This window comes from Heterocephalus glaber, unplaced genomic scaffold (genome assembly GCF_053883595.1).
Source record: "Heterocephalus glaber isolate CG9 unplaced genomic scaffold, H.glaber_assembly_v1.0 deba00000281, whole genome shotgun sequence".
NCBI lineage: Eukaryota > Metazoa > Chordata > Mammalia > Rodentia > Bathyergidae > Heterocephalus > Heterocephalus glaber.
This window is the reverse complement of record NW_028258139.1, coordinates 29,441,260-29,468,762: the sequence shown is the minus strand read 5'-3', so window position 1 is coordinate 29,468,762 and position 27,503 is coordinate 29,441,260. Positions and strand designations below refer to the sequence as shown.

Here is a 27,503-nt window from a genome sequence, read left to right as displayed (position 1 = left end):
GTCAGCACTAACCTCAAACAGTGGTGCAGATGGGTTAGTGATTCTAATGCTGGCTGAAAGGACCCTTTCATAGACAAAACTTGTTTCTTTTTCTGATGTCTAATTATGCTGTCTATGCGAGCTTGCTACAAGACCAGGGATAAATCATAATTATATACGTTTCTGAGACCTGAAGCCGTATAGGACCTGATAGGAATCAGACTGTTATTTTCATGCCACTTTTCATATTTGAAGTGATAGATACTTGTTTTCCTGCAGTATAAAGCATGAACAACAGCATGGGAGGGGCCATGAAAGTCTCGATCTTTAGAAATAGTAGTGGTATAGGGATCAGAAACCCTTCAAGCCCTCCATCTTCCACTTTCTAAGTGATGATCATTGGTCAAGAATGTTAATCTTTTGGAACCTCATGTTCTTTATCTGTAAAATCCTTGGCCTGCCTATTTCCCAAGATTATTATGTGAATCAGATTAGATAATGTATAGCAAAACACTTTGGCATTCATAAAATGTGATGGAGCTGTAAAATATATTATTATAAACCCTGATTTCCAAACAGAACTCCTTAGAAAGGTAAAACAAACTTTCTAAAAACAAGTACCATCCTTTGCTTATTTCAGGATACTTTTATTGGCTGTAACCTATCCTACTTTGGAATTCAAGAATCTTATAGGATTAGGTATGAACTCCTAAAGTTACAATATTAGGTGTTCCTGGTCTGTGAAATGAAGAATTAGTTTAAGTCAGATTTTTTTTCTCTCTTCTTTTTTTTTTTTTTTTAAAGATTTTCTACCATTTTATTGGCCATTTCTTTTTTTTTGGTACTGGGGATCGAACTTGGGTCCTTACACTTGTGAGGCAGGCGGCAAAACCACTGAGCTAAATCCCTGGCCCTTTTCTCTTCTTTTTTTGTTTTTTTGAGACAAGGGCTTGCTATGTAGTACAGGCTAGCCTAGAACTTGCATCAATCCTCCTGCCTTAGCCTCCCAAGTGCTGAGATTACAGGTATGTGCTCGGCTTTAAGGAAGCAGATAATGGGAAACTGTGGGTCCCATTTTACCTTCTGTTCTGTCATATGTAGACTTTGGGGATGGTGGCACTTTCATTACAGTAGCATCTGCCCAGATGATGATCCATCCTGTGATTTTTTTTTTTTTTTTTGCTTGTGAAATTCCATATAGTCATAGAAGTTTTTTTCTTTCCCCTAGTACTTATACTGAGCTATATCCCTAGAGCTTTTGTTTTTAATATTGAGACAGGGTCTTACTCATTTGCCCACGCTGGCCTCAAACTTAACAATCCTCCTGCTTCAGCTTCCTGTATAGCTGACATTATAGATAGGTGTGCACTGCTATACATTGCTTTTTTAAAAATCCCTTTTTAAATCATCAAAGAGTATTGTTTATTATTTAAATAAATATTTCTTTCCTGCTTTAACCTGTACTGAATTCTGAAGGTTATGTATCTCTGAAAGATTTTGGAAATTTACTTTGCTTTCTTTTTTTTTAGTACTGGGGATCGAACTTGGGTCCTTGCACTTGCGAGGCAGGCGGCAAAACCACTGAGCTAAATCCCTGGCCCTGGAAATTTACTTTGGCTCCTTAGAGGTGTGGAGTAATTTATCACCACTTTCCTGAGAAGTCCCGTTGGTAGTTAGCAGAAGCTCTCAGATTGTTTTCCTTTGTCCTTTAAGAAAATAGGACTACTGCATAGCATAATGCCCAAAGATTTGATTTGGAATCTGTATTTATTTCAGTCCTCTGAAGCTTAAAAAAAAAACAAAGTGTAGGACTTGGCTCCGCACTAAAAAAAGTCCAGATAGTCTCTAAAACTTCCGGGATGAAGGAGTTATTATCTGTCGCAGTTCTTTAACAACTTCACATAGAATCTCAGAGTTCCATATGAACTGTTTGGAGACTTTCAGTCATGGAACCACACACATGATGGAAATCTTTTGAAAGCTGTAAGATGGCACACAGATATATGTTATAGTTACTTTTATCACCATTACTGTGCAGGAAAACCATTTTCTCAGATTTGTGTTGAGCACAGTGATTTTTTTTTTTTTTGAGGCAGGGTCTTGCTTTGTAGTTCAGGCTGGTCATGAACTTGTTATGTAGCCCAGGCTGTCCTCAAACTTGTGGCGATTGTCCTGGCTCAGCCTCCTGAGTGCTGGGATTACAGAGGTGCACCACCACACCCTGCCAGAGTGATATGCTTAACATTACACTTCTCAAAGCCTAACTTTCTGAGCTTTTCTTATCTGAGTACATGGAAGGGATGTTGTTGGCTTGTTTTTTGTTCCTAAATGTTTGTTGAATAAATATTCACTAGACACTTATGTGCCAAGCACTAATAGGAAGTCAGTCAGCAAGGTCCAGGTGACCTGCATTTTCAGGGTTTCTGAAGTCTAGAAAAGGAGCCGAATACTTAACAGAGAGCAGTACAAATGTTATACAATGCCGGTGGTGTTGTGTGCTATAAATTATAGGGAAAATAAGGCAGTCGGGGAACGGCAATAATGCAGGAACCATAGTCTCTTTTGACTCTTTCCTTGAGGAAGTGATATTTAGGATGAGAGTCAGAAGTGCTTCAGCATGTGGAATGTGATCGGTAACTTCTCTATGTGACTTTTGCAGGAAATAAAAAAAAATCTTCTGATAACGTCAGCGTGCCTTGATCAAGCCAGAGACTTAATTTGAGAAAATTAGGCCAGAGACCCCTACCTTCATACAATAGACAGTTCAACTGTTCGGGGCAGTTGACTAACCTACCTGAGGTCAGCCAGTGATTTGTTCACTCACCAGTTTTTGAGTGCTTACTGTGTGCCAAGTACTGTGCCTGGGGTAGCAAGTCATGGCAGTGGTAAATTTAAGAATAACTTTGTTACTGATGTTTTGTTCCCCAGGCAGGAGTTACACCTCCTGAAATGGGGCTGTGTAGTAATATTGAATAAACTCAGTGGTAGTCCTGCAGGTTTTGAATTCTGTGCTTGTAAGTTTGCAGTTAAGCCTGTAGTTTGTCCTGTGGCCTTCAGTTTCCTGAGGACAAGCATAGAAACTGAGAATCAGTTTAGTTCAAGGAATCCTCAAATCCATCTTTCAATGTGTTTCTTTTCAAATAAGAGATAAAAAGTCTAAGCACGATCAGTGGAGGTTGTCCTTTCCATTTTTTAATAACCTCAATTCTGACAGTGCAAAAGATAGGAACCATGAGATTAAATGATAACTGGCTTAACAGGTTCAAGTTAGTGTCTCAAATCATTAGCAATCAGAGGTAAAATGTATACTGTCTTGTATTTATGATGAATATAGTCCATAGTTCTGAGGTTTATCAAAAGTAATGAAACCTGGGCCAGGGATTTAGCTCAGTGGTGCCACCGCCTGCCTCACAAGCGCAAGGTCCCAAGTTCGATCCCTGGTACCAAAAGAAAAAAAAAAAGTAATGAAGTTTGAGATTCACATTATACTTTAGCATATTTTTTCACAATTTTTAATTGTATAGTTTTATTTTAACAAGCTTTACATTTAAAAGAATTGTCAGGCTTTACCTGCATGTTGTTCTTTTAGTATGTGCTATTTTGACATGTTGGTTTATTGAAATATCTAGAGCATGCATGTTTTCTGTACTTTCCTCAAAGCTCTGCTTGCACCCTTATATATTATGTGAGATTTTAGTGCATTTAAATCAGATTGCAGGTATGTAGTTTGTTTTTTTTACATCAGTGTTTTATAACAACTTTTACCAAAAGCCTGGTGAGAGGTAATATTTTCTTGCCAGGTTGGTCCATTGGTGTTTTCTCATAAATCTTCATGCTCTGTGTTACGTTGTGTGCATCTTACTTGCTAGGCTAAACTGAACATGTTATCTGCCTTTTACAGCTAAGTGTTGAAAGTTAGAAGAGTAGAAATATATTGGATATGAGGTATTGAAACCAACACAGTCATAAATATTATAAAACACAAGGCAGGTCAAAGGTATAGTTTATCTCAGCTCCTTATTATGCAACTAGTTTTGACTGTTTTTGACATACTGCTTCCCTGTACCCTCTCACCCTTCATCAGTTCATAAGCTCTGTTTATCTTCCTTAAAGTCCCCTTCATATCCATTACTTATCATCCAGTCTTACAGGTTATCTTACAAGTTGGGAGTTCCCATTGTAGTTGAACCAAACTTGAGAATTTCTCACTTAGAAAGCCACTGATTTGTTTTCTGGCATCTGAAGAAAGTTCTAGGCCAGAGGATATAACTTACTAGATGGGACCACCTACTAACCGAATATACAGATGCCTTTTACTCTACTAGACATTGTGAATCTTGGACAAAGAGGAAAGAAGGAAAAAGTTAAACAGTTACAGTTTGAGGAATGTACCTATTTCTGTGGTAACTGGTAATTATTATCTATTTCATTGCTTTAGAACTCCCAGTATAGTATTCTCAAAAGTTGTGTCCAATTGGTAGAATTTTGTCTAATACACAGAGTCAGGCCTGGTTATAGTATTTCACTAGTTGAAAGAATCTAGATATAAAATCTCTTACATCTCCAAATAATATAGCTGCTAATAGGTGAAAATTCTGTCCTATATTAAGACTGATTTTCATGATTAGTTTATAGAAATTCATCTTAGTGTTTTATAGGTGTTGTGTTGGATTTTAGTAAGAATTGTAAAATATTTACCCTCTAGTGCAGAGTTTTCAAAAGTCTGCTTTATAGTACTAATTAATCAGAATTTGAATAATAGAATAGGATTTTGTGGTCAAGTAATTTGGAGGAATGCTTGATAAAAGAGAATTTCCGGGCCAGGGGTTTAGCTCAGTGGTTTCACTGCCTGCTGCGCAAGCACAAGGACCGGAGTTCGATCCCTGGTACCAAAAAAAAGAGAGAATTTCCTTAAAGACTCCAAAACCTTTAGTAGGATTTTATACAATGTGATTCTCCAAAGGAAGAGGATATTCAGAAATTTCCTAAATTTAAATTCTTTGGGTGAAGAGGCTGATATTCCAGAGCCCGCTTGGTCAGATGCTGCTGTTGCCTCAGCCCCATAGTTTTACCTAGAGGCCAGTGGCTGGGTCCTGTGGCTGACGATAGCGCTTTTGTGGCATCCGGGGACCAGAAGGGTGCAAGGGGCGCAGCAAACACCTTCCCTGCAGCAGGCCTTAGAGATGCTTCCAGGGAAGGGTTGGGAACGGGCGAGGCCTCTGGAAAGACCACGCATTGTTGCGGCAGTGAACAAGAGGGATGAAACGTTTTTAAAAACGTGCAGCACCTGCTTGGCTGCCAGAGTCTGTTTGCAGCAGACAAGATCCCTCTGTGGAGTAATGTCTGGGGAGAAGGGAGAGAAGAAAATGTTTTAGAGGAAGGGAGAAAAGCAGCCAGCTTCACAGAAAGGTTGTAGAGGAAAGGAAAAGGGGACACAGCAGCAGCGTGGGCAGGAAAAGCGAGAGACCTCTAACAGGCTGTACTCACCATGGGGCTCCAGTTAAGTGCTGGGGTGCTGTGATTGTCGAGCACCTGGACTTCAGGGCCGCCAGGTGGTCCCAGCCACTGACTAATTGAATTGCTTAATGACTCGGGCGATCTTTAATACAGCCAACTGCTGCTTATTCTGACATGGGACATAGTCTACGTATAGAATTCAACCCTTATTCTAGATAATCACTTTATCCATCTTCCGACACCAGCTTTTCACCATAATTGGTACGTGCTGAGTGAGGAGCTTGAGGTCTGAACCTTTCCCTGTGTCCAGCAGGGTGCTGAGTAGGGAAGTGCAGATTGAGCTGGGGGAGAGATCTCCAAGGGTTATGATGCAGTATAAAGTTAATGCATATTCAGTGTGAGGTTGAAAGCAAGTTTTGTTTTGTTTTGCAACACTGGGGATTGAACCCTTTGCATTTGAGCTACATCCCTACCCCCTCCCTTAATTATTATTTTTTATTTTGAGACAGAACACACCTAGAAAATTCTTAGGGCAGAGTTGTTGCTTACTTAAACCCTGGCTCTTCTGCCCTCCTTCACTGAGCCTGACCTTCTGAATGTAGGGTTAACAGTATGGGTCACAGAGTGGTGGGATGAAGAATGATAGCACGAAAGTGCTTGAGACGGTCGTGCTCAGTTATAAAGGTGCACAGGAACCTCTGAGGAGGACAATCATTTCATGCGACCACATCCACCTAGCGTCCCAAAGGGAATTCTGAGTTCATGTTTGGAGCATGTGGTGGGCTGTAGCGGGCGCGGGAAAGGTAGAGACTGTGGTCCACCCTGTGGAAGGAGAGACTGCTCTCCCCAGGAAGGGTTTCTCTGATAATTGGGCACAGAGCCGTGGATGGGATGGAGCTTCCTACTCCACTTTCTCTCTAGTGAGTGTTGTAAGCAGAAAGAATCAGGGGCCAATTGAATTTGAAGTTTTCTGGAAGCAACTCTCCTTATTTATAGCAATGAAAAGGAGATTGTGCCCTTTGACATATGCTACCTCATGGTGGTGAGAGGGCCATTCTAGAGATGAGCCTCGAATGAGACAACTCAGTAAAATCTGACAGAATCTATTCAGAAATAATTTATTATGTTTTCTTACATATTTTATCTAAGTAGCAACTTTGTGGAAATACAACCGCCAAATATATTTCTCTCTGTTCACATTAGTATTTAATTATGCTGTTTATTGAACTATCTTGATTATATCTTTAAGTAATTTTTATTTGTTTGATTACTAACATATATTTTAAAAAATATTGAGAGAAAAACATGTTGGATTTTGTCTTACTTTTTTTGTTGCTGAGGCAAAATACCTGATACCCAAAGTTAAAAGAAGAAAGGTTATTTAGCTCACAATTTGTACAGGTTTCAGTCCATAGTTGGTTGGCTTCAAGGCAGGGTGGCCTGGCAGAGAAGAAACAGTTCATGGCAGGTGGAAGACAGCAAAAGCAAGCAAGGGCCCTTAGCAGCTTCTTTCTGCCCCTTGTATATTCTGTCCAGACTACCAGGCTTAGGGCAGTGCCAAACCACACACCCTTAATCCCAGCGTCACACTAGATCCAGCCACCTCCGATAAAGCCCCATGGTAAAGCCTGCATGAATCTTTGGTGGGACATCTAGACACAGCCATGACAGACTTACTCTCCCACCATATCATGCAGGTTGTCAGTTACATTTCAAAAGCATGACCTTGGTAAGTTGTTGGCAAGAGACTTCGAGTACCCATGTAGAGCACAGGGATGGGTGCTCAGGGAGTTTGCAGTGCACCTGGTGAGGGGCCCTTTCCTGTGGAAGTAGCCAGTGCCTGGGCACCTGGCATTGAGTCAGGTTTCTTCTTGTCCCTGTCTGTCTCAGAGCATCAAGTTTGACAGTAGTAGTACTTTTGTTCTTTTGTCTGCTGGCCAACCTGATATTTTACCCATCTGAACTCTTTGAATTTCATTTCTTCCCAGGCTAGGGTAATACAGTCAGTTATTATAAACAGTTTTTGTTTTACATTCTTTTTTTTGGTACCGGGGATCAAACTCGGAACCTTGTGCTCGCGAGGCAGGTGGCAGAACCACTGAGCTAAATCTCCGGCCCAGTTTTTTATTTAATTATTTCATCTTAAAATAATCATTTAACTTTCTTCTAACAGGAAGTGATATTTATAAAGACAAAGTCAGTGTTACTTAAAATTGGAAACAATAACCATAAATAATGGAATGTGATTGCTGCTGAAGACTTCTAGGCATCCTGACTCGCTTTCGCCATCCCCTGGACTGGCACCGAGAGCTCCCACGTGGCTGCTCGCCTGCCCTCCGGTTGCTTCAGCTATTTGTGGTTCTTGGAGTGTTGTGGGCCTCTCCATCCAGCAGGCTATCCTCTATTGCCTTGAGGTTTATTTTAGCCCCTGATACAAAACAGAATCCAGAAGTGTCCCACAAAATGCTAAATAGGAACTCTAAGTGAACTAAATCCTGGATGTGCTCAGAGAATCCTCCTCTTGCAAAATCAGAAATTACATTTGAAACATAAGGTGTGGTTAAATCACGTTTTTAATAACCTCATCAGAAATAGCTTCTACTCATGCTTTTCTTGGAACAAATTCTTAAGATACTACTTAAAGGACCTATAAATAATGTAGGTGAAATAAGAGCATGTTACACCACATTTTCCATAATAATATATGGAGTTAAAGTGTTTTGCCTTTATAATAGACATTGCCAAATGTGATCCTGTTACAGTTGTAAATTGTTTGTGTTAATGTGCAGTTTAATTCTAGAGTTTTCTGCTATCCTTACCCACTGAATAGCTGTGTGACCTTCATCAAGTTTCTTAGACTCTTTATACTGTTTTGCAAAATCAAGTAGTAATTTCTTCCAGTACCTATCTCAGGGTGATATCTTGATTAAAAAATGAGATAGCCTATGTCAAAGTACTTCAGAGGTAAAAGTATAAAGATAAGGTCTCACTCTTCTGTCCTATTAACTTTTAACTTCTTTCTCTTGCCACAAAAATATCCACCTCATGCTGATTTAAAGTAGTGCACTCTTTCTTTTAAGCTGCCTAAACTTGGAATAAATGTGGTAAATAACTTTCCCCGCATTTCTTTTCCTAACAATTCAAACCAAAAGAAAAAAATGTGTAAGATTCACATTTACTTTTTGTATTAATTTAGTCATCGTTTTGGTAAAGGCTTATTCCTGTCCACCTGCCACCCTCCAAGAGTTTTGCATAAATCTCATGTAACAGTTCAACAAATGTCTAATGTAGATTGGGATTCCTTAGTCACTGAGTCACTTCATTATGAAACACTTAAAGCTGAACAGCTATGTATAATAATGAGGAAACCATGATAAAATTAAAGAATTGAAGCAATTTATACCTTCTGTTCTAATGCTTTTAAAAAGTTTTGGGGTGTTTGGGAGTTTTTTTGTTTTGTTTTATTTTGTTTTGTTGGCCTTTTGAGACGGGGTCTCACTCTGTAGTTCAGGTTGGCCTCAAACTCACTACCTAGCCAAGGCAGGCCTCAAACTTACAGTGATCCTCCTGCCTCAGCCTCCCAAGTGCTGAGATTACAGGTATGCACCACCGCACCCAGCTCCTGATCTGATGCTTTTAGTAACTAGCTCATCAGACGATAATAAATAGTGAAATTAACAAAAATTCACAAAACCAGATAAAAGTAGCCTAAATATGAAGTCCAAATAAGCCACCATAGTCACTTTTACCCTTCTCTGCCCCTTTTCATTTGGTATTTGATTGATAAGAATGTGGGTGGGGAAACAAGATCTGACTTTAAATCCTAGTTCTGCCAGACCCTGACCTTGAACAAGTCCTGTGACTTCGGTATTCAAGCTTCCTCATTTCTAAAATAGGGTAATAATAGTATTTGTCCTGCATACTTTACTGAGCAATTATAGATAAAGCAAGATTGTAGACAGGAATGTGTTTTGACAAGGACAAGAAAAAGTGAAAGATGGATTTGTAGTTACTGCATACTGACTGTCCATTCACCTGATATCTTGTGTGTAAAGAACCTAAAGAATGAAAAAGGCTGTCTGACTTTTCCAAAAAGGAAAAGGAAGGGAAATTTAATGGTTGGAGGTGGAAAGAAGAAAGACATATTCCCAGTAGTTTGGGTTTCTGAATTGAATCATGGGACACAGTTTCCCACAGAAATAACATTTGGTGGGTAAGTTTCCAGGCTAGCCATTTCAAAAAGAAGAAAGAACCCTAAGTTCTCAAAGCTGTAACAAAGCTCATTTGGTGTTTATTTGGTGTTTTGGAATACTTAGCGTGGATTTGAATAAGACAGTTGCATTCACTTCTCTTCTGCCTTCCTGGATTATTTAATATTTGCCCAGGATTTGCTTCAACCAGATTTGTAAATATCAGCTCATGCTCCAGTCCCCTGACCTTAACCTCTGTTAAGGAACAAGAAGCCCTATCAGATCCCCCACATCTTTAATAACCACAGCAACCTTACAGAATTATAGGACCTGGCATTGGCTCTGAGCCTCAGGAAGATGAAGGGACTTGCCATGGTCTCTTCGTTGGTCTCAACAGATGGGACTCCAACCTCAGATTTTTGTTCCACATGTAATTCAAGGCATTTTTCATGATATTGCTATGTTTCAAGATTGATGTTCTTCACTGAATTTACTTGGAGTTGTAACTTTCACTTAAGAATGAGAATGTTTTTGTTTCATATCGGTTTTAAAGTATACTCGTGACCTCATACATATCTTATTATGAATTTCCCAAAATAAAGGATTGAGAAATTTAGTCTAAACAAAAAGTAGTATTCTAAATCATATTTAGCTGACTCAGATTGAACTTTTTTCTTTCAGTGCTTGGGATTGAACTGAGGGCCTTGTGCATGCTAAGCATACTTGTACCACTGAACTACACCTCTAGCCCCTGAAAAGTTTTCTTCTAATCAGGGTAGCCTACAGACTTGTTTGTGACCAATTTTTAAAAGCAGTAAGGGAGAAGTCTGTCCATGGAAGAAGGCAGTGATATAATCCATGGTGACATCGCATACATTGAACATGTGAGAAGTGTTTTACAGACTCATGGAAAGAGTGCCGCAGTCACACCTCACCCCTGCTTCTCTGGTGCCCGACATGGGACACTGATCAGTGACCTGTCCTCAAAGATGGAAAAAGGGGGTAACAGTACCCATCGGGGGACTGCAAGGCTTAGATGAGATAATGGAGATGAAATGCTTTACCTAGTGGGCATTCAGAGAATATTAATTATCTCTTAGAAAACGGAATATGGAAGCTAATTTTAAAATGTTGTAAACTTTAGGGACCACATGCCTGTAATCCCAGCTTTCTGGGATGCTAAGGCAGGAGCTTCACAAGTTCAACCCCAGTCTGGGCAACTTGGCAGCTTGGTGAGACCCTGTCGCAAACTAAAAAGTACAAAAAGGGGGGTTGGGGTTGGGGTTGGGGTTGTAGCTGTAGCTCAGTGTGAAGGCCCTGGATTTGACCCTCAGTGCCAGACACACACACCCCTATGATAATATCCCAGTGTAAGGTAGTATTTTTCATTGCCTACTGCCTCAAGCATTTAGGAAGTAAAATGTGCAGGAGAGTAATAGAAAATAGGAAATAGCTAGAAGATCTGATTTCACAAAGTGACCAAATCTGGAAACATGGCAGTTCAGTGAAATTATCTTTCTGTGCACTATGATGTACAGGTTATTTTATCTGGACTATTTAGGACTAGAGGTGTTTCAAATTTTGGGATATTTTGAATTTTGAAATACTTGCATTTACACAGTAAAAGATTTCATGGATGGGACCCAAGTCTAGACACAGAATCCATTTATGTTTCATATATACTTTATACACATAGCCTGAAAGTGACTTTATAGAACATTTTTATTGTGCCTGTATTTTGACTGCAACTCATTTGAGGCATGTTTAACTTGTAAGAATATGTCAGTTATAACGTTTCAGATTTTAGAGTGTTTTAGATTTCCAGTTTTCTGAATAGGGATGCTCAACTTGCATTATCTGCTTCCAGTCTCTTAGTTTGATTGCTCAAAGGTCTTCTTACTATGTGGGTAGAATATTTCATTTGATAATTGTAACCTTGCTTATCATTTTAAAATTTCTTGAAAGAATTTTTGAAATCACTAATCTATTGGTTAAGCTTCTCCTAAAAGCGTTTTTATTTATTTGTGGACTACTTGGGTTTAAGCCTTTTCTTAAGAACACCATAACATCTATGTGATAAATTTATGATGATCATGGTGACTGTCAGCATAAACACAGTTCTCTGTGTAAATAATTAGATATGCTTTAATTAGTTCCTTTGGCAGGCTGTTGTAAATTTCTGTATTTTAAGTTGCACTTATAAGCAAGGGGAAGGAAAATATTGAGAGGAGAGTGAAGAAAAGGTAAAAAATTGTTTCTTTTTGAAAGTGCCATTTATACTCCCTAGACATTTGTCTTAGTCTGTTCAGACTGCTATAACAAATGCCATAAAACAGGCAGATCATAAGTAACAGACAGATAGTGAGGTTAGGAAGCCCAAATCCAGGTGCCAGCATGGTCCATGTCTGGTGAGGGCCCACCTTCTCCTGGCTGTATCCTCCTCACAAAGGGCAAACAAGTTCCTGAGGATTTCTGTTACAGGGGCACGAATCTCATTCACAAGTGCTCTACTCTCAAGACTAATTCCCTTCCAAAGGCCCTTAACACTGTCACTCTGGAAGGAAGGATTTCGACATACATTTGGAGGAGACACAAACATTCAGACTTTGGCAACATTGATTTCTAATCGTTTCTTGCTTTTGGCCTGTTTGTCTGACATATATAAGATATGTGGTGATAAATGGAGAGAGTTTTGTAGTGCTTCATGTGATAGTTACTGTCCCAAGTGCTGTATGCACATTGCCATGTGTTCTCAGCACGCTGGAGCACGGTAAGACATAGAGCATTTCTGTGTAGAGGAGGAAGCTAAGGTTGACAGATGTTCTCGTGTTTGAACTCTGCTATTGATAACCATTTCCTCCTTCCTGAATTATGTCCCCTTAACTTTGATGACAACACACATCTTCCAGCCACTCCAACATGCACTCTTGGGTGGGTCCTACTTCATTTCCCCACCTGTTAAATCTGCTGTCCCCACCTGTTCTTTGTCTCTCTTCTCTGCACACTACGTTCTTGAGAGGTGACATCTGTGCTCATCACTTAAATTACTAACTTTATGCTGCTGAGTTCCAAATCCTTCTACTCATTCCACATTGCTCATTGAGACCCACATGCACAAAGTCAGTGATATATTTAACACTCTCCATTTAAATGTCCTGTAACATCTCAGGTTGAAATTTTCTCCTGGGATTCTGTAATTTAGTGGATGGCATTGTGTCCGTCCAGTTTCTCACACTAGATATTATTGCTCTCTCTGGCTCATGTCTCTTGCTCCATTTCTAAACTTTACTGATTCTCTTTCTTTAATTTTAAGACATAGTCTCACTAGTCACTGAGTGCCCAGGCTGGGCTCAAACCTGTGACCTTCCTGCCGCAGATGCCCAGAATGCTGGGGTTATAGGTGTGTTCCTCCGTGGCCAGCTGGTTCTCAGTCATTTCTATTCCACAATTCTAAGTCTTCTAGGACAGGTTTGTGCATGTAGCCCCTTCTGTTCCTACCTTGTGACCCAGGAGATCCTTTTCTGCACTGGAACCATTTTGCCTGCCTTTTCCACAGCTTCACCTTCTTCGATTACCCTTATTTCTCAGGCTTAAGTTCAAAGTCCTCATGGTTTATAGTCCTACTTACCACTGCAGTCTCATTTTACAATTCGCTTATGCCAGCTCTTAAACTATTCCCTTTCCTCTGGCCTTAGCACACATATCTTCTTGGAGAACTCTTACTTTCAAATAGGTAACTTTTCCTTACCCTTTTCCATTGAGTTTAGATCATCCGATCTCTCTCCACCAAGTGGGGGACTCCATGTGCTCTTGTAATACTATGTGTTTTTGCATTTTCATACCATTTGTAGCTATAACCCAGTTCCAAAACCACCTTTTTTAAAATTTGTTTTTTTAATACAGGGTCTTGCTATGTACTTCAGACTGGCCTTGAACTCACTATGTTACCTGGGCTGGCCTTGAACTGTCTGTGATCCTCCTGCCTCAGCTTCTGAGTGCCGAGATTACAAGCTTGAGCCACAGCCCCAAAACACTTTTAGAGTATACAACTCTTTTTTTTTTCTGCTCCAATTCATTTTATCCTCATATGCATTGGACAGGTAACCTTCTAAAACTAAATTCTTCAGGCCCCAAACTACAGTTTTCCTTAGTCCCTCAGTCGTTTCACAACCTATGCTCAGGGTTATGGCTTGTACCAAGATGTCGCCCTAAAGCCTCATGGTCATAGATGGAGCTTTTTGGAGGTGGCTGGATCTAGAGTAAGGGTGTGATGCTGGGATTGATTCCTGGTGCAATGCTAGGGTTGAGGCTGCCCCACCCTGAGTGTGAGTGCTAACTGACCTGAGAATGGGTAGTCTCCATAAAATACAAGGGACAGACCTAGGGCTGCTCTTGTCCCCTGCTGCTCTTGCTGCCTCTGCTACCTCCCAATGTCCGCCTTCCATGCCATGAACTGTTTTTTTCCTCCTCTGCGATGCCCCTCTGCCATGCTACCCTCCCTGCCTTGGAGCCAGCCAATTATTTACTAAAACCTCTATAAACTGAGAGCCAAAATAAACCTTTTCTCCTTTAACTTGGCATGTCAGATATTTTGTCTTCCCATTGAGAAAAGATACTCAGCCACCTTCAGAATATATTTAGCATCTGACTACCTCTTGGTGCTACTCTGCTGTCACGCTAACCCATGCCATCATCACCTTTTGCCTACATGACTACAATAACCTGCTAACTGGCTTTCTGCTTCTGACTGGCCTCATTTTGTGTACCTCCTCTCCTAAAATCTCTCATCAGAACAACCAGAGTGAGCCTTTAAAAAATAAGATCAGACCTTCTCATTCCTCTGCTCAAAACCTGTACTCTGCAGAGTAAAGGCTAAAGGTGATGTCTTCTGTCTCTCCATACTCTGACCTCATCTGCTATCACTGGTATCCAGCTTCATGGCATTACCCTCTTATTTTCCTTAGGTCTGTGTTAGTCACTTTCCCTTAGCTGACACAGTACCTGATGGCTACACCTTAAAGGAGGAGTGTTTTATTTTGCTCACAGTTTCAGTGGGTTCAGTCCATGGTTGGATGTCTCCAAGGTGAAAACAGCACAGTGGAAGGGCATTGTGGAGGAGTGCTGCTCGTGTCATAATGGCCAGGAAGCAGTGAGTGAGGGGAGTAGCATCTTCCAGATCATGTTCCTACTTACTTTTTCTGACCAGATCCCCCCTCTGAACAGCATAGTCAGCTCTGAACTCATAGTGAACTAATCCATTGATGTGTATAGTGCCCCCATAATTCATCCAGCTTCCAAAAGCCCCACTGCTGAATATGAGAGTTTTGGGAGTCATTTTAGATCCAAACTGTAACAAGGTCTCTGTTCAAATGTCACCTTTTTAATGAAATCTTTTTTCATCACCCATCACAGAAGAGATTACTTGTTTTCACCATATTTAATTCTTCTCCATCAGACTTCTACTTCAGGCTAATTACATATTTACTTATTATTTTTCTACTCAGCCAGAATGTGAACTCCACAAGAGTGGAGACTTGGTTTCTTCCATATTCCCAACATTTAGAGCAGTGTGTGGCTTCTACAAGGTTCTCAGGAATAGTTGGTAAAGACTAGCATAGAAGTTAAGTCACGGCCTTAGTGATTTAACAGACCTACTAATGCCACATGTGTCCCAGTGTTAACACTGAGTTCTTTGCTTTAGAGTTAGAAAACTCCTTAGTCTTGGTTTTCTAACCTGTAATATAGGTTGTATTAGATCTTCTGTATGTTGTTTGTTTTTGAGGGATTAAATAGGACAAGCCATGTGAAGTGTCTGCCTAGTCCTTACCTTGTAGATATACACAGTTAACTGAAAGTAGCTGCTGGTGCTGATAACTGTTATTAATTTTTATCAGACTGTATTGTAATTGCTTTTTAGTTGTCTGTCTACACCAGATTTTGAGATGGCTTCTTAAGCTTGCTCTTGTAATTACAATAACAATGCTACCAGAAGTAACAATTAATGGCAGCAGTTATCATTGGAGTACTTAGGGTAAGGCCAGGGGATATTCTCTCAGTCAGCATTTTCGAGGAGAACTTCCTGTATTGATGAAAATGTTCTATGGCTGCACTGTTCAGAATGGTAGCCACTATCCACTGGGGCTGTTAAGCACCTAAAATGTGGCAGTACAACTGAGAAATTCTATTTTTAATTTTAATTAATTTAGATTTAAATGGCCACATGTCTTGTATTTCAAAAACTAAATTCTTCACATATGTTAATCCATTTTATATGCCAAGCCTTTTAGTTAAGAAGAGGAAACTGATTTTCTGAGAAGTTAAGTAACTTGCCCAAGATTTCACATGTAGGAGGAGACAGAACTGGAAATTAAAGATTAAATCCCCCATGTAATCTGGTTCCAGGGTCTGTGCTGTACATCTCTCTAGCCATTCTCAAGAACTGAAGACCCTTGGGAAGAGATCACTTGACATATCTGTATTCTTGATGCAAAGAAGGCTGAGAAAATGAATTTATGGTTCTTACCCCAGTGAAATATCACTCCTAATGTCAGAAAATTCCCAAACTTAAGAAAGGAGTTCCAAAAATTCTAGACAGCGGAGCCTGGCTGCTGAACTTCTGTGTGTATACACTTTTCTTCCAGATTTAAATTTGCAAAAACAGTGGTAACAACAGCATCTTCCCTCTTACCCATGTCCTCCCTCTCCCTAAAAGGGGTAATGAAATGTCAATTACTCTTCCCAAGTCCCAGATATCTGAGCTGAGCTTATCCTTTTTGTTAGTATTCCCTTATGATACTCTGTTACCAGTGAGCCACCAATTTATTTTGACCAAACATTAAGAAAGAAGAGTGGGCCGGGGATTTAGCTCAGTGGTTCTGGCGCCTGCCTCGCAAGTGCAAGGTCCCGAGTTTGATCTCCGGTACCAAAAAAGAAAAAGAAGGAGAGAGATTAGAAACATACATATGAACATATTAAGCCAAGGAAGAAACATAACTAGATACTTCAGAGTCAGCTTTTTGTGTTGATCTTGATCCTATAGTGAGTATTTCTAACTGCTGTGTCCACTACACATGCCATGATCTTTTTACCCTCAGTCCACTTTTCATTGATAGAGGTTTTTATTTGATTGCAGTTCCTAGGCTTTCATTACTGGGGATCTGAGTTCTTGGTGGTCCTGCCTGAATGGAATTGTTTCTGTCTTGTCCATTACCTTCTGCACCAGGCAGGGCAAAACCAAGAGCTGTTCCAGGTCCCAAATAGCACCTGTTTTATCACTGTGTGGCAGCTTACCCTGATAATCAAGATTCACTACCCCAGCCAATTCCATAACCTCCCTTATTTCTTTCCAGTGCCGTGAGGAGCTCAGAATTGCTAGGTTGCAGTTTAAGCTTTCAAATCATTGGAGGCATTGTTGAGTCTTTGGTGAAACCATTCTTTGCTTTGTTACACAGACTGTTCAACCAGTGGAACCAGAGTTGCAGTGATAGGGAAAGAATTGCAAGTGGGTCATTTGGTGTGTTGAGGGGAGGAGATGTGAAATGAGTTCTGCTTTTGTCCCTTGGTTTCTGAGCCCACGTGTTGTGGCTGTGGGAGAAGCAGTGTCGTATGTCATTCACTGGTTCTGAGCATCCAGTGGGACAGCACCCTACCTAACTTCATGAGGCAGCCCTGGAACTGAGTATTCATCAGATTCTTTCAGCATCCTGAAAGATCCTCTTTCTGCATATGAGGTGCAGGGTAAGGCCAACATTATGTCCCGTCACCGTCAGCCCATTGTTAGACCTTTTCACTGTGAAATCCCAAGTGAGGCCATACTGATGAGTAAGGCATTCAGTCATTCAAGGATGGCAGAAGCCTGGTGCACAGAAAGGCAATTTCAATTCAGAATAAGTATCTTTTCATATAAAAACTAACAAATAAATGACCACTAAAAGTTAGTATAGTATATTTGCCTGAAACCCTGGGACTTTTCATAAAATTGAAGATGAAATGGGATTTGTTTGTTTGTTTTTTTGGTACCAGGGATTGAACCTGGGACCTTGCGCTTGTGTGGCAGGCGCCAGAACTACTGAGCTAAATCCCTGGCCCTGAAATGGGACTTGAATGAGTTGAAATTGTCTATTAGGGCCAGAGATCTGGCTCAGTTGTTCCGCCGCCTGCCTCACAAGCACAAGGTCTTGGGTTCAATCCCTAGTACCAAAAAGAAAAAAGAAACTGTCTATTAATGACTCACTGTGTTTTTGGGCATGATGCTAACTTTATGTGCTACCTATTCCTTATATCTGTGAAGTTGAGATAGCGATATTTTTGTATGTAAGCTTTGAACTGTTTAGAGAAAAGGTACTGTCCAAATGCCGGATGTTTGCCAATAACAGCAATAATCCTCATCCCACCTTACCCTCCTTTGGCCTGTGTTTAAGTGAGCATTTAAAAAGATTGTCTATGAAATGGTGTTCCCAATATTTATGTTGGTTATAAGCTCTCCTGGCACCTGATGTGTTTCCTTCTGAGCATTATGGTTTGTGATAATCTTTTTTGGCTAGTTAAATACTAGTTTCCCCCATATATCCCAAGCCCCAGGGGAGTAAGAGGGACCAACTTAGTCTGTTTACTAGTACATCTCCAATGCCTAGCACAGTGCCTACATATAGTAGACATTTAGTAAATACTTATAGAGTGGATGGATAAACAAATAATGTTTTTATGAGTTCTGCCAAAACAGAATGAAACAAGCAAAAAACCAAAAGGTAAAATCAGTAGTTTGGTGTGTACCCCTTCCCCGCTGTGAGGATCCTAATGCTGGATTCTGTGTAAATAAGTGGCTTCTGTTGGTCACAGTCTTGTAGTGAGCATAGTGCCGTGGGGAGTTTATTGGAGTGACTTTCAACAGCATAAATGTTTAGTAACAGATGCACATGAATGGCAAGTTGCCTCATTCAGCTGCCATGTGTTGGGCAACTGTCTGTCCTAATAGGAATGGTCCATTAGAACTAGACCACTCTCACATGTTTAATCTTGCTCATTTTCAGTATTTTTCTGAATAGCTTGAAGAAAGGACGGTGTTGCTGTGTCTGGTTGCCCACTGCTCAATTATAACACCCTGGCAAACTGTAAAGTCCACTTGATGTGTTATAATGCTCCGCGAGGAAGTATTCTCTCTTGAGTGTTTTGTCAGAAGTCAACCCCATGCTAAGTACTGGCACTAGAAAGCACACTGAACTACAAATAAATTGGTCCAGCAGAGTTCAGTGTGTGTCATGCAGTGGCAACAGAAACTAGCATGAGATGAAGGGGCGTGATCCATGCTGGTCATCATTAGCGTGTATGATTTTAAAAAAAACAAGGCAAAGGCAGTATAGCAAACTGTGCAGAGAGTGTCTCCATATGTACATGCAGTTAGATTATGCCCAATGAAAGCAATGATCTCAGTCTGGACATGTCTTTTAATAAAAACTTTCCAGGCTTTTTTGCTCCATCAAGGTGGAGACAGTGTCCCCCTGTATAAATTTACCCTTTGCATGACCAGTTGGGTTGGTGGAGTGTCACAAGTGTGGGCCAGGTCTCCATAAGTGTCTCACTGCTTAGCATAATGCCTGGCACCCAGTTAGAGCTCAGGAAATATTTGCAGAATGACCAGTTGAGGCCACTCTGAATTTCCAGTATGAAAACAGATCTTACAGCTTTAGATCAAGCTGACTATGAATTAAAAATTGCACTACTTAGTGTAACTAAGCAGAACACAAAGCAAATTGCTTGTCACTAGTATGTGCCTGTAATAAACTTTTAAATACTATCTGATTTGCAAAATATAAATCATTGGGTATATATTATTTTGGGAGTCAAATGTCTAACTGGCTGTTCTACAGAGAGTAAGTCCAGCTAAGTCTTGGTTCAGTTACAGGGGTAACTAATTTTATACTAGATTCTCACATGACTCAAAATGTGTGTGAATGACTCAGCCATTAATATGCTCTGATCTGTGATCTCCCCTCCTAGTGAAACACGACTGTAAGGCAATATGGTAATAGAAGGAGGAGACCTTGACTTTGCCCTGTGGCAGTAAAATGACACAGTTTGAGTAATTACCAATGCACACAGAATTGTGTGAAGGAGATGAAGTGCATTATCATCATATAAATATAGTTCATATTTATGTTAAAGCATGGTGAAAGTAAAATGTGCCTTTACTATGGTTGAGGACTGAGTTCCAGTTTTTGTTTTTCCCATTCTTTTTTTCCTAAAACAAGCAGCCTCCATGCACAGAGCCAGAGCCTCTGGAGGCCTGATGTGTTCACTGTGGGCTTGGGGATCACCTTCCCCTTGCTGACACAGAGAAATCCTGCACTCTCAGGAGTGTTTGTTCCATTCAAATACAACTAAATACAAGTGATTTTAAGCTGAAACTGAGCAGTTTGTTGACGAGTCTATGGAGCTTTTGGGGATTTTTCTACTACTTTTCCATCTTTTTGAAACAATTCATTAAACAAAGATCCAGGTAACTGAGATGAGCCTTTGAGCATTTATCTCCTTTTGCCAGAGTGACTCAACGCCAGGTTTAATGGACCACCTCTCAGTTCTTATTTAGCTTGACCTCTTTATAGTGTTAGACACTCTTGAAATTCCTCCCTAGATTTTTGGAACACCTCCTTTTGGTTATCTTAGCTTTGTAGTTTTGCTTTTTCTAACTCTTCTTTTTAAATGTACTGTTCTCCAGAGTTCTGTTTTGGTCCTTTTTTGGTACCATTTATTCAGTCTCCTTGGTGATCCTGTTCATTTCCATGGTTTCTTTAAAAATCTATACACCGATTACTCCACGTGGGTGTTTCCCTTTGCATCTTGCTGAGCTGCAGACCTGTGTGTCAAGCTACCCTAAGATATACATAATGATAATAGCAATAATAATGCAGACAGCAATAATGGCCACTCACTATGGAACACTGTCTCAGACAGCTGAGAGTTCTCTTGCTTCCTTCTGCTTATTCCTCTCAGCAACACTATGAAGTAAATGCTGTTATTATGTTCTATTTTCAAGAAAGGAAATTAGGGTTAGATGCATTTAGTGACTTTCCAAGATCATTCGCTTAGCAGCAGAATCTCATTGTTAATCTCTCGAGTGCACAGTTTTAATCATAAGCTGTTTGGATTAGCATGTCGAAGTGGGACCCATTACTTTCCCCTCTCTTCCCCAAACATGTCTTCTTTTACTCTTCATCCTGCATGAAAGGACTGCATTTCCTCCCTAAAATAGGAGTCTGAGAATTGCTCTAGTTCCAAATACTTTAATTTTTAAAATATATTGTTTGCACCAAACTAGAGGCTTCAAACTCCTAGCCTTGAGGCTGCTATATAGTTTAGACTGTACATTGTTTTAAAAGCCAGAAAATGTTTCATAAAAATCTAGATTTCTAACTTTTCTGTAAAAACCTGGGGTTGCAGTCTCCCCTGGCAACAGTCATCTTAGTGTTTCCTATCATCCTATACTTACTGTGGGTTTTCTTGTATCCTTCCTATGTAGACCTGTAGGCATTTATGATACTGGTAACGTGATGTTTTCCTAGTAAAGTGATCATCTTCATAGAATGCAAATGATTTTCTGAAATGAAATCTATTACTTGCTTTGTCCTAGTGTTTTTTTATTTAGATTTCTTCACCGCTTCTTTTCAGTCCACAAATATTTTAAAGCCTCTGTGTTGAGGTTTGAAAGGAATTATTTTTTTTATCATCTGCTATTTGCCAAAGTTATCACAAATTAATTTAGTTATGTCTTCCCGGCACCGAAGTGGGTGTTCCTATTAAGAGATAGAAAAATACAAGGATTTCTGGAAGAACTGGCCCAAAATCTACAACCCAGGGTAGACCCAGATCTGTCTGATCCCAAGGTCCATGTTTTGTTTTACTTCATATCGATTTCACTTTAAGCTACTGTTATCACATCTCTCTGTTCTTCCTTTGCCACCAAACTTTTCTCATTTGTTTTCACAAAACTCTGTCACTGGGCCTCCTGTGATTCACTCAGGCATCGGCATTGTCTTAGCACATGGTGGGCAGCAGGCATCATCCCAGGCACCTAGGAAGTAACCCTGGCCTGAAAGAAGGCCCACTGGCTGGCGGGTTGTGACATCAGTAGTTGCAGCGCATTGTGCAGAAGGTCTAGTAATTAGACCCAGTGCTTCATTAATCCTTTTCTTATTTGAGCTTTCTCGATTCATTTTCCCCAAAAGACAAGTTCCTCTCTTTACAAAATTTTCTCTTTCTTTTATAGCAATCCTCACTCCTGATTTTCTTTTTTACCTTTTAAAATTCTTTTTGCATCTTTCTTTTACTTCCTATTCCCTCATTTTAAATCTTTCCTCCTGCATACTAGATTATCTCTGCTTAGATATTGTAAGGTTTCAGCAAGAGTGTGGTGGCACAGGCCTATCATTCCAGCACCTGGGAGGCTGAGCCAGGAGGATTGCCATGAGTTTGAGGTCAGCCAATGCTACATAGGGTGTTCAAGGTTAACCTGAGCTACCTAGGGAGACTCTGTCTCAAAAAACAAAAACAAAAGATATTGTAGGGTTTCAGCAATACCTGCTGCTTTCCTCAAGAAAATAGCATTTAGCTAGTTAGCCACATTAATATTTTGGAAGCATTATCAAACCTAGTGTTTCTCTCACCAAAAAAAAAAAGACTCGGTAAATAAATGTTGAAAAAGAAAACATCAAGTAAGTGCACAAAAAGCACTGAAGCCTGATCAAGTTGCCAGCCACACAGTCTTTGCCTAACTATAGCAGTGATGTCCTTTTCTTCCCTGTCTCTAATGCACCCTCCAGGCAACTATAGTGTGTGTGTATTCATTTTTACAGTTTTTGTGGTATTATTACTTTATTCCTTCTCCACTGCCTGTGAGGTCAGTCTCCGTTCCATTGGCTGGCTACCAAAGTTGCCCACCACCTGCTCCTCTGTCCCTGTAGCTACAGTGCTGAGCCAAGAGGTCACTTGGTGAATATTGGATGGGTGAGTGAGTGGTGCAGAAAATCCTGACTTTTTCCCTCTGAAGGGCAGAATTACATTTTCATTCTGTAAATTTTGTCTACTGTTTATTTCCCAATGGCTTCTCTCATTTTTAAGTTGTAATGATGTAAAGATTATAACCTGTAGCTGTTTTTAAAATTCTAATTTTCCTTACCCCGGTATATGGGATGAATTGTGTTCCTCCAGGTTCTAACACCCAGTATCTTAGAATATGACTGTATATGGAAATAGGGTCTTTAAAGAGGTTAATAATTAAAAAGAAGTCATTAAGTGGAGTTTAATCCAATATAATTGGTGTCATTGAGAGTAGAACACAGATATATGCAGTGGGAAGAGCATGTGAGGATGGAAAAAGCCAAGGAGAGACACCACAGGAGGAACTGATCTTGCCACCACCCCAATCTTGGGTTTCTTGACTGCAGAACTGTGAGGAAATATATTTCTGTTTAAGCCACCTAATTTATAGTACTTTGTTATGCAGCTTCAGCAAACCTAACAAAGGTAATGTGTTTTAATTCACTACAGTTTTAAATCCTGTATCTAGGCACTTTATCCTTGGGAAAAGGGTGGACCTAGTGACCTAACAGATCCTCTCCTCCTGTCTCATATTTCTTTGAGGTATTTGAAATTTGTTCTGAGAAAATAGGTCCATCCTTAGTTTCTCATACTAGAAAATTGCATGAAGAGCTACTCAAAGAGCCCCCATCCATTTATTTTAAAATAATTTATCCCCCGTTTATCGCATTGATTTAAAGAGATAATGAGTTAAATGTTTTTTCATGCTGCCATTTTGATAGCTAGAGTACAGTAAGTTCCCATGGCCAAGGAAAACTATGCCAACTGCAACTTCAAACTTGCAGAGAATTTATGTGCTGTTTTATAGCACCTTTCTGGAGGTTCTGGCTATAGAAAAAAATACACTGAATCACTGGATTTGGTTTATTCAAGATTTCCTAGTCCCGTTTCACACTGACATGTTGTCAACCTTAAAATGGTTATCTCCTCTGTCCTTAACCGCCACCCCCACCCAGTCTTTGTCAGTCTCCTCTGTAGTGGTGGTTGTTGAACTAAGGGAATTAAATTTGTTGAGTGTCTTAGAGACTTTGTTGAAAAAGAACGTTTGAATTTTACTTATCAGTTCAGATCTTTTTAATCATCCCAGATGACATAACAATCTCAGACTGGCCAGAGGTTGACAAGGTTCAACTGATTGCCTTCCTGTATTGCTAGGTGGATGTGAGTCCATCTTGGAATCCAGAAAGAGAGCCTGTAATACTTTTTAAAGAACCAGCAATTTATTTTCTAGATTTCCTCTTTACTCTTCATGCTACAATTTTGAACTTGTCTCTTCTTGTTCTGTCATGTAGAGGTAGAGGAGCAGAGCTAGTTACCATGTTTAAGAGCTCATTCATAGGCATTATTAAATTGCCTTTCTACTTTTTTTTCTAAATTGCACTTTATTGGTTCTTTAACCTACAGACTTAACGTAAAATTTTTAATTATGTATAAGACTTGTCATAAAACCCATCAGGTTTTTCACAACTGCCTTTGATAGTGAATTCAGGAGTGATTGAGTGTTATTCACACAAGGAGACAGTTCCTGTACTCTGTCCTGCAATTTTCATTTTTGTTTTGCTAATCAGAAAGCATAGCAATTAGGCAAATGAAAATTATAATTTTCCCCATGACAAAAGGTAATTCAAACAGATAAGGTGTAAACAGTCTTTTTGATCTCATATGCATTGATAGATTCAGAGAGGTTAGAAATATATCCTACTGACAAGAATCAAATTCAAGAATTTTCTGTACCTGTTTGTAGTCTTAACATAACCTGTAACTAATAGCTTGATAGAAATCGTTTAATTTTTTCTGTATCATTCTGTTTATTTCTGAAACTGAGGAAGGAGGAGGTCAAGATTAGATGATCTCTAAGTTGTCTTCCAGCCCAGAAATTACATATGCTACTACTAATAATGATAACTAATAAATTATGGCTCTTAGGGAGTTAAGTACATTTGGCCCTAATAAGGTTAATTTGTTTGAAATACATTATACATTACCTGGTATGTTCCAGATACTGGCAATATAGTGATAAGTTGGACATCCTTCAGAATTTACATCTTATTGGGGAAAAGTCATAAAAATTAGAGTAGTTGAATATTATTGTGGCTGTTGGAGAAGTTTATTTAAGGCATTTTAGGGCGTAGTGGCCAGTTTGGTGGCAGGAGCTTTGGGAAAGGCCTGTGGTGAAAGGGGGCAAGTGTGAAGCTGAGGGCACAGTTCATTGGTAGAGCGGTTGCCTGAGTGTTCAAGACCCTGGGTTCAGTCTATAGCACCACACACACTAAATAAACAAATAAAGAGAGGGAGAGGGACCAATAACGAAGGCCCGAGGAGAGCAGCTGCAGTGCAGTGATGAGGCAGCAGCTTGCTTGTCATGGCTAAGCTTGTGGAAGAGGAAGTAGAAACAATGGCTCCACTTTTTCCCAAGGAGCTAGAATATAAACAGAAAATAATGGAGGAGGGAACGAGAATATAAGAGTTGATTTTTTAAATATGGGAGTGAAGAGCCAGTGTAAATGTTTTTGGAGAAAGAGCATTAGAGAGGGAATGTTTGTTCTAGAAGAGATAAAGATGTAATGAACAAACTTAGGGTGAGGAAACACAGAGGGATAGATGAATGGGTAGACATGTGAAATTTAAACACAGCAAAATACTAGTTGTGGCTAATAGAAAGTGTTTACAGTACAGTTCCTTCCATTTTTCTCTATGTTTGAAAATTTTACGATACTGGAATTATTTTGTAACATTGAGAGGAAGAAGAACACAGATTGAGAGTTTAGTCTTGAGCTTGTTTTTATGGCAGGAAATTATGCAAGGTCCAGGTTAACATGTTCACAGTGGGCTGTAATGCATATGTCTTGCTGCTGGACAGCTTGAACCACCAGTGTGGTACATGCATGACTGTCCCATGGGGCAGCATTTTATTAATTTCATTAGTAAAAAGACCAATAGGGGCTGGGGATTTAGCTGAGTGGTTTCGCTGCCTGCTGCACAAGCGCAAAGACCTGAGTTCGATCCCTGGTACCAAAAAAAAAAAAAGAGATCAATAAAAGTGCTTAGATCTGTTTGTACCGCAGGTGCTACAGACCACCCCTTGGGACAGTCATGCACGTACCACCAGTGGTTCAAGCTGGCGGGAACATGGTGAAGCCTTTCTTCTGTGGTAAAGTAGGAGTCACTGTCACCTGCTGAGACCAAGAACCAGAACAGAAACATTGAGAATGAAAGGATAGAATAATCTCTGTGGCAAGTGAGAGGGGGCTGAGCAGAACTGGGCTAAGGAGGAAATAGTGGTGCTCAGGTTCTGGTGAAGTTGTCTCCTTCTGCGATTTTCCCTTGTAGTCATCGGGAGACTGTACATTAGCAGGAGCACTGATGGGCTGTAAAGTTTAAGAAAGGGAAAGCAGGATGAGTAGATGGAATGAATGATTTCCTCCACTCCTTACCAACAGTCCTGTCTTCTGTGTGGAGGATTCTTTCTCCTCTGTCATCATCTTTCTGTTTAAATTATATGAGATAAAAACAACGTAAAATCTTAATTACACTATTACTGTCATTTAACTGAGATTTTGTTGTCTTCTGTAGGTAAAAGAAGAACAGCCAGACAAAATACCCGACTTAAAATTATTAGTGGAGGAGAAATTTTTGGCTTTACAGAGTAAGAATTCTGATGCAGACTTTCAAAATAATGAAAAATTTGTGCAATTTAAACAACAGTTGAAAGAACTAAAGAAGCAATGTAAGTCAGCATGCTTTGCTTTGCTTTGGCTTTTTGAAATCAGGGAACTGACTTAGTCCCAGAAAACTTATGCTAAAGAGGTTGCTTATCTGCTTGGCTTGATCTTCTTAAGTTGCTTTTTATTATTGTTGCAATTCCATATTTTGTCTAACTTTTGGTTCTAATCTCCTACCATTTCTGATAGCCAGCAGTTCCCACAAAATGGTAAGAAAATTTCCTAGCACCTAAGGAAAGTTACATATAATGTCCCACTACTGGGGAGGGAAATTGGGAAAACAATATAAAACCAAAACTGTTTTATTAAAATAATAATGGCTTTTTCAGACTTTAAAAAGCTTGATTTGGAGTAGTAGTAGCGGTTTTCTCAGTTGGTTGGTTTGTTTGTTTTCTCGAAGAGAAACCAAAATCCCCTTGATGGTTTATCTCCCCCTCCCCCATTTGGTACCAGGGATCATACTCAGGACCTTGTGCTTGCCAGGCAGGCACTTGATGGTTTATCTTTGTAGTAGTATAAATTCCATGTAATTATTAAATTTGTTGCCTTCTCTCTCTTTTTTTTTTTTTGGTAGCGGGGATCGAACTCAGGTCCTTGCACTTGTGGGGCAGGCAATGGAACCACTGAGCTAAATCCCCAGCCCTATTGCCTCCTTAATAAACTATTACACTTAGATTTTTTAATGGACATAATCTTGACTTAAAAATGAGAGTGGGGAAATAATTTAGTGTACAAAAATATTTGTGGATAGAATTTGCCAGTCGTAGCATCTCTGTCCTGCACAGTGAAGTGTGCACATCCTTTTCCCTTGTGATCCATGTGGTCATGTCATGTAAATGGATCGTTTATGGCAGCATATATTTAGTTCTAGAGTCTGTCTTTCATGATTAGAGTTCTTTTCTTCCTTAAAAAGTTGAATAGTGAGGCAGTTAACTCTTTTAAAATTTAGTCTACCATCACCTTCATTTACATACACATGGAGTAAGAATATTTTGTGATATGAGACAGAAATTCATTTCATGCCCTTACTATGTACTTAGAGTAGAGATTCATATTTTGAAAT

General features: G+C 39.8%; 1 protein-coding gene across 2 annotated transcripts in view; it reads left to right on the top strand.

Annotated features, from left to right (window-relative positions):
• Positions 1 to 27,503, top strand: part of Nsmce2 (NSE2 SUMO ligase component of SMC5/6 complex) — a 251,778-nt gene that overhangs the window by 60,231 nt on the left and 164,044 nt on the right. For both annotated transcript variants that reach the window (XM_004837962.4, XM_004837963.4), the window contains one exon: positions 26,292 to 26,445. In XM_004837962.4, the coding sequence (XP_004838019.1) occupies positions 26,292 to 26,445 (154 nt within the window). The remainder of the gene's footprint in view (positions 1 to 26,291; positions 26,446 to 27,503) is intronic.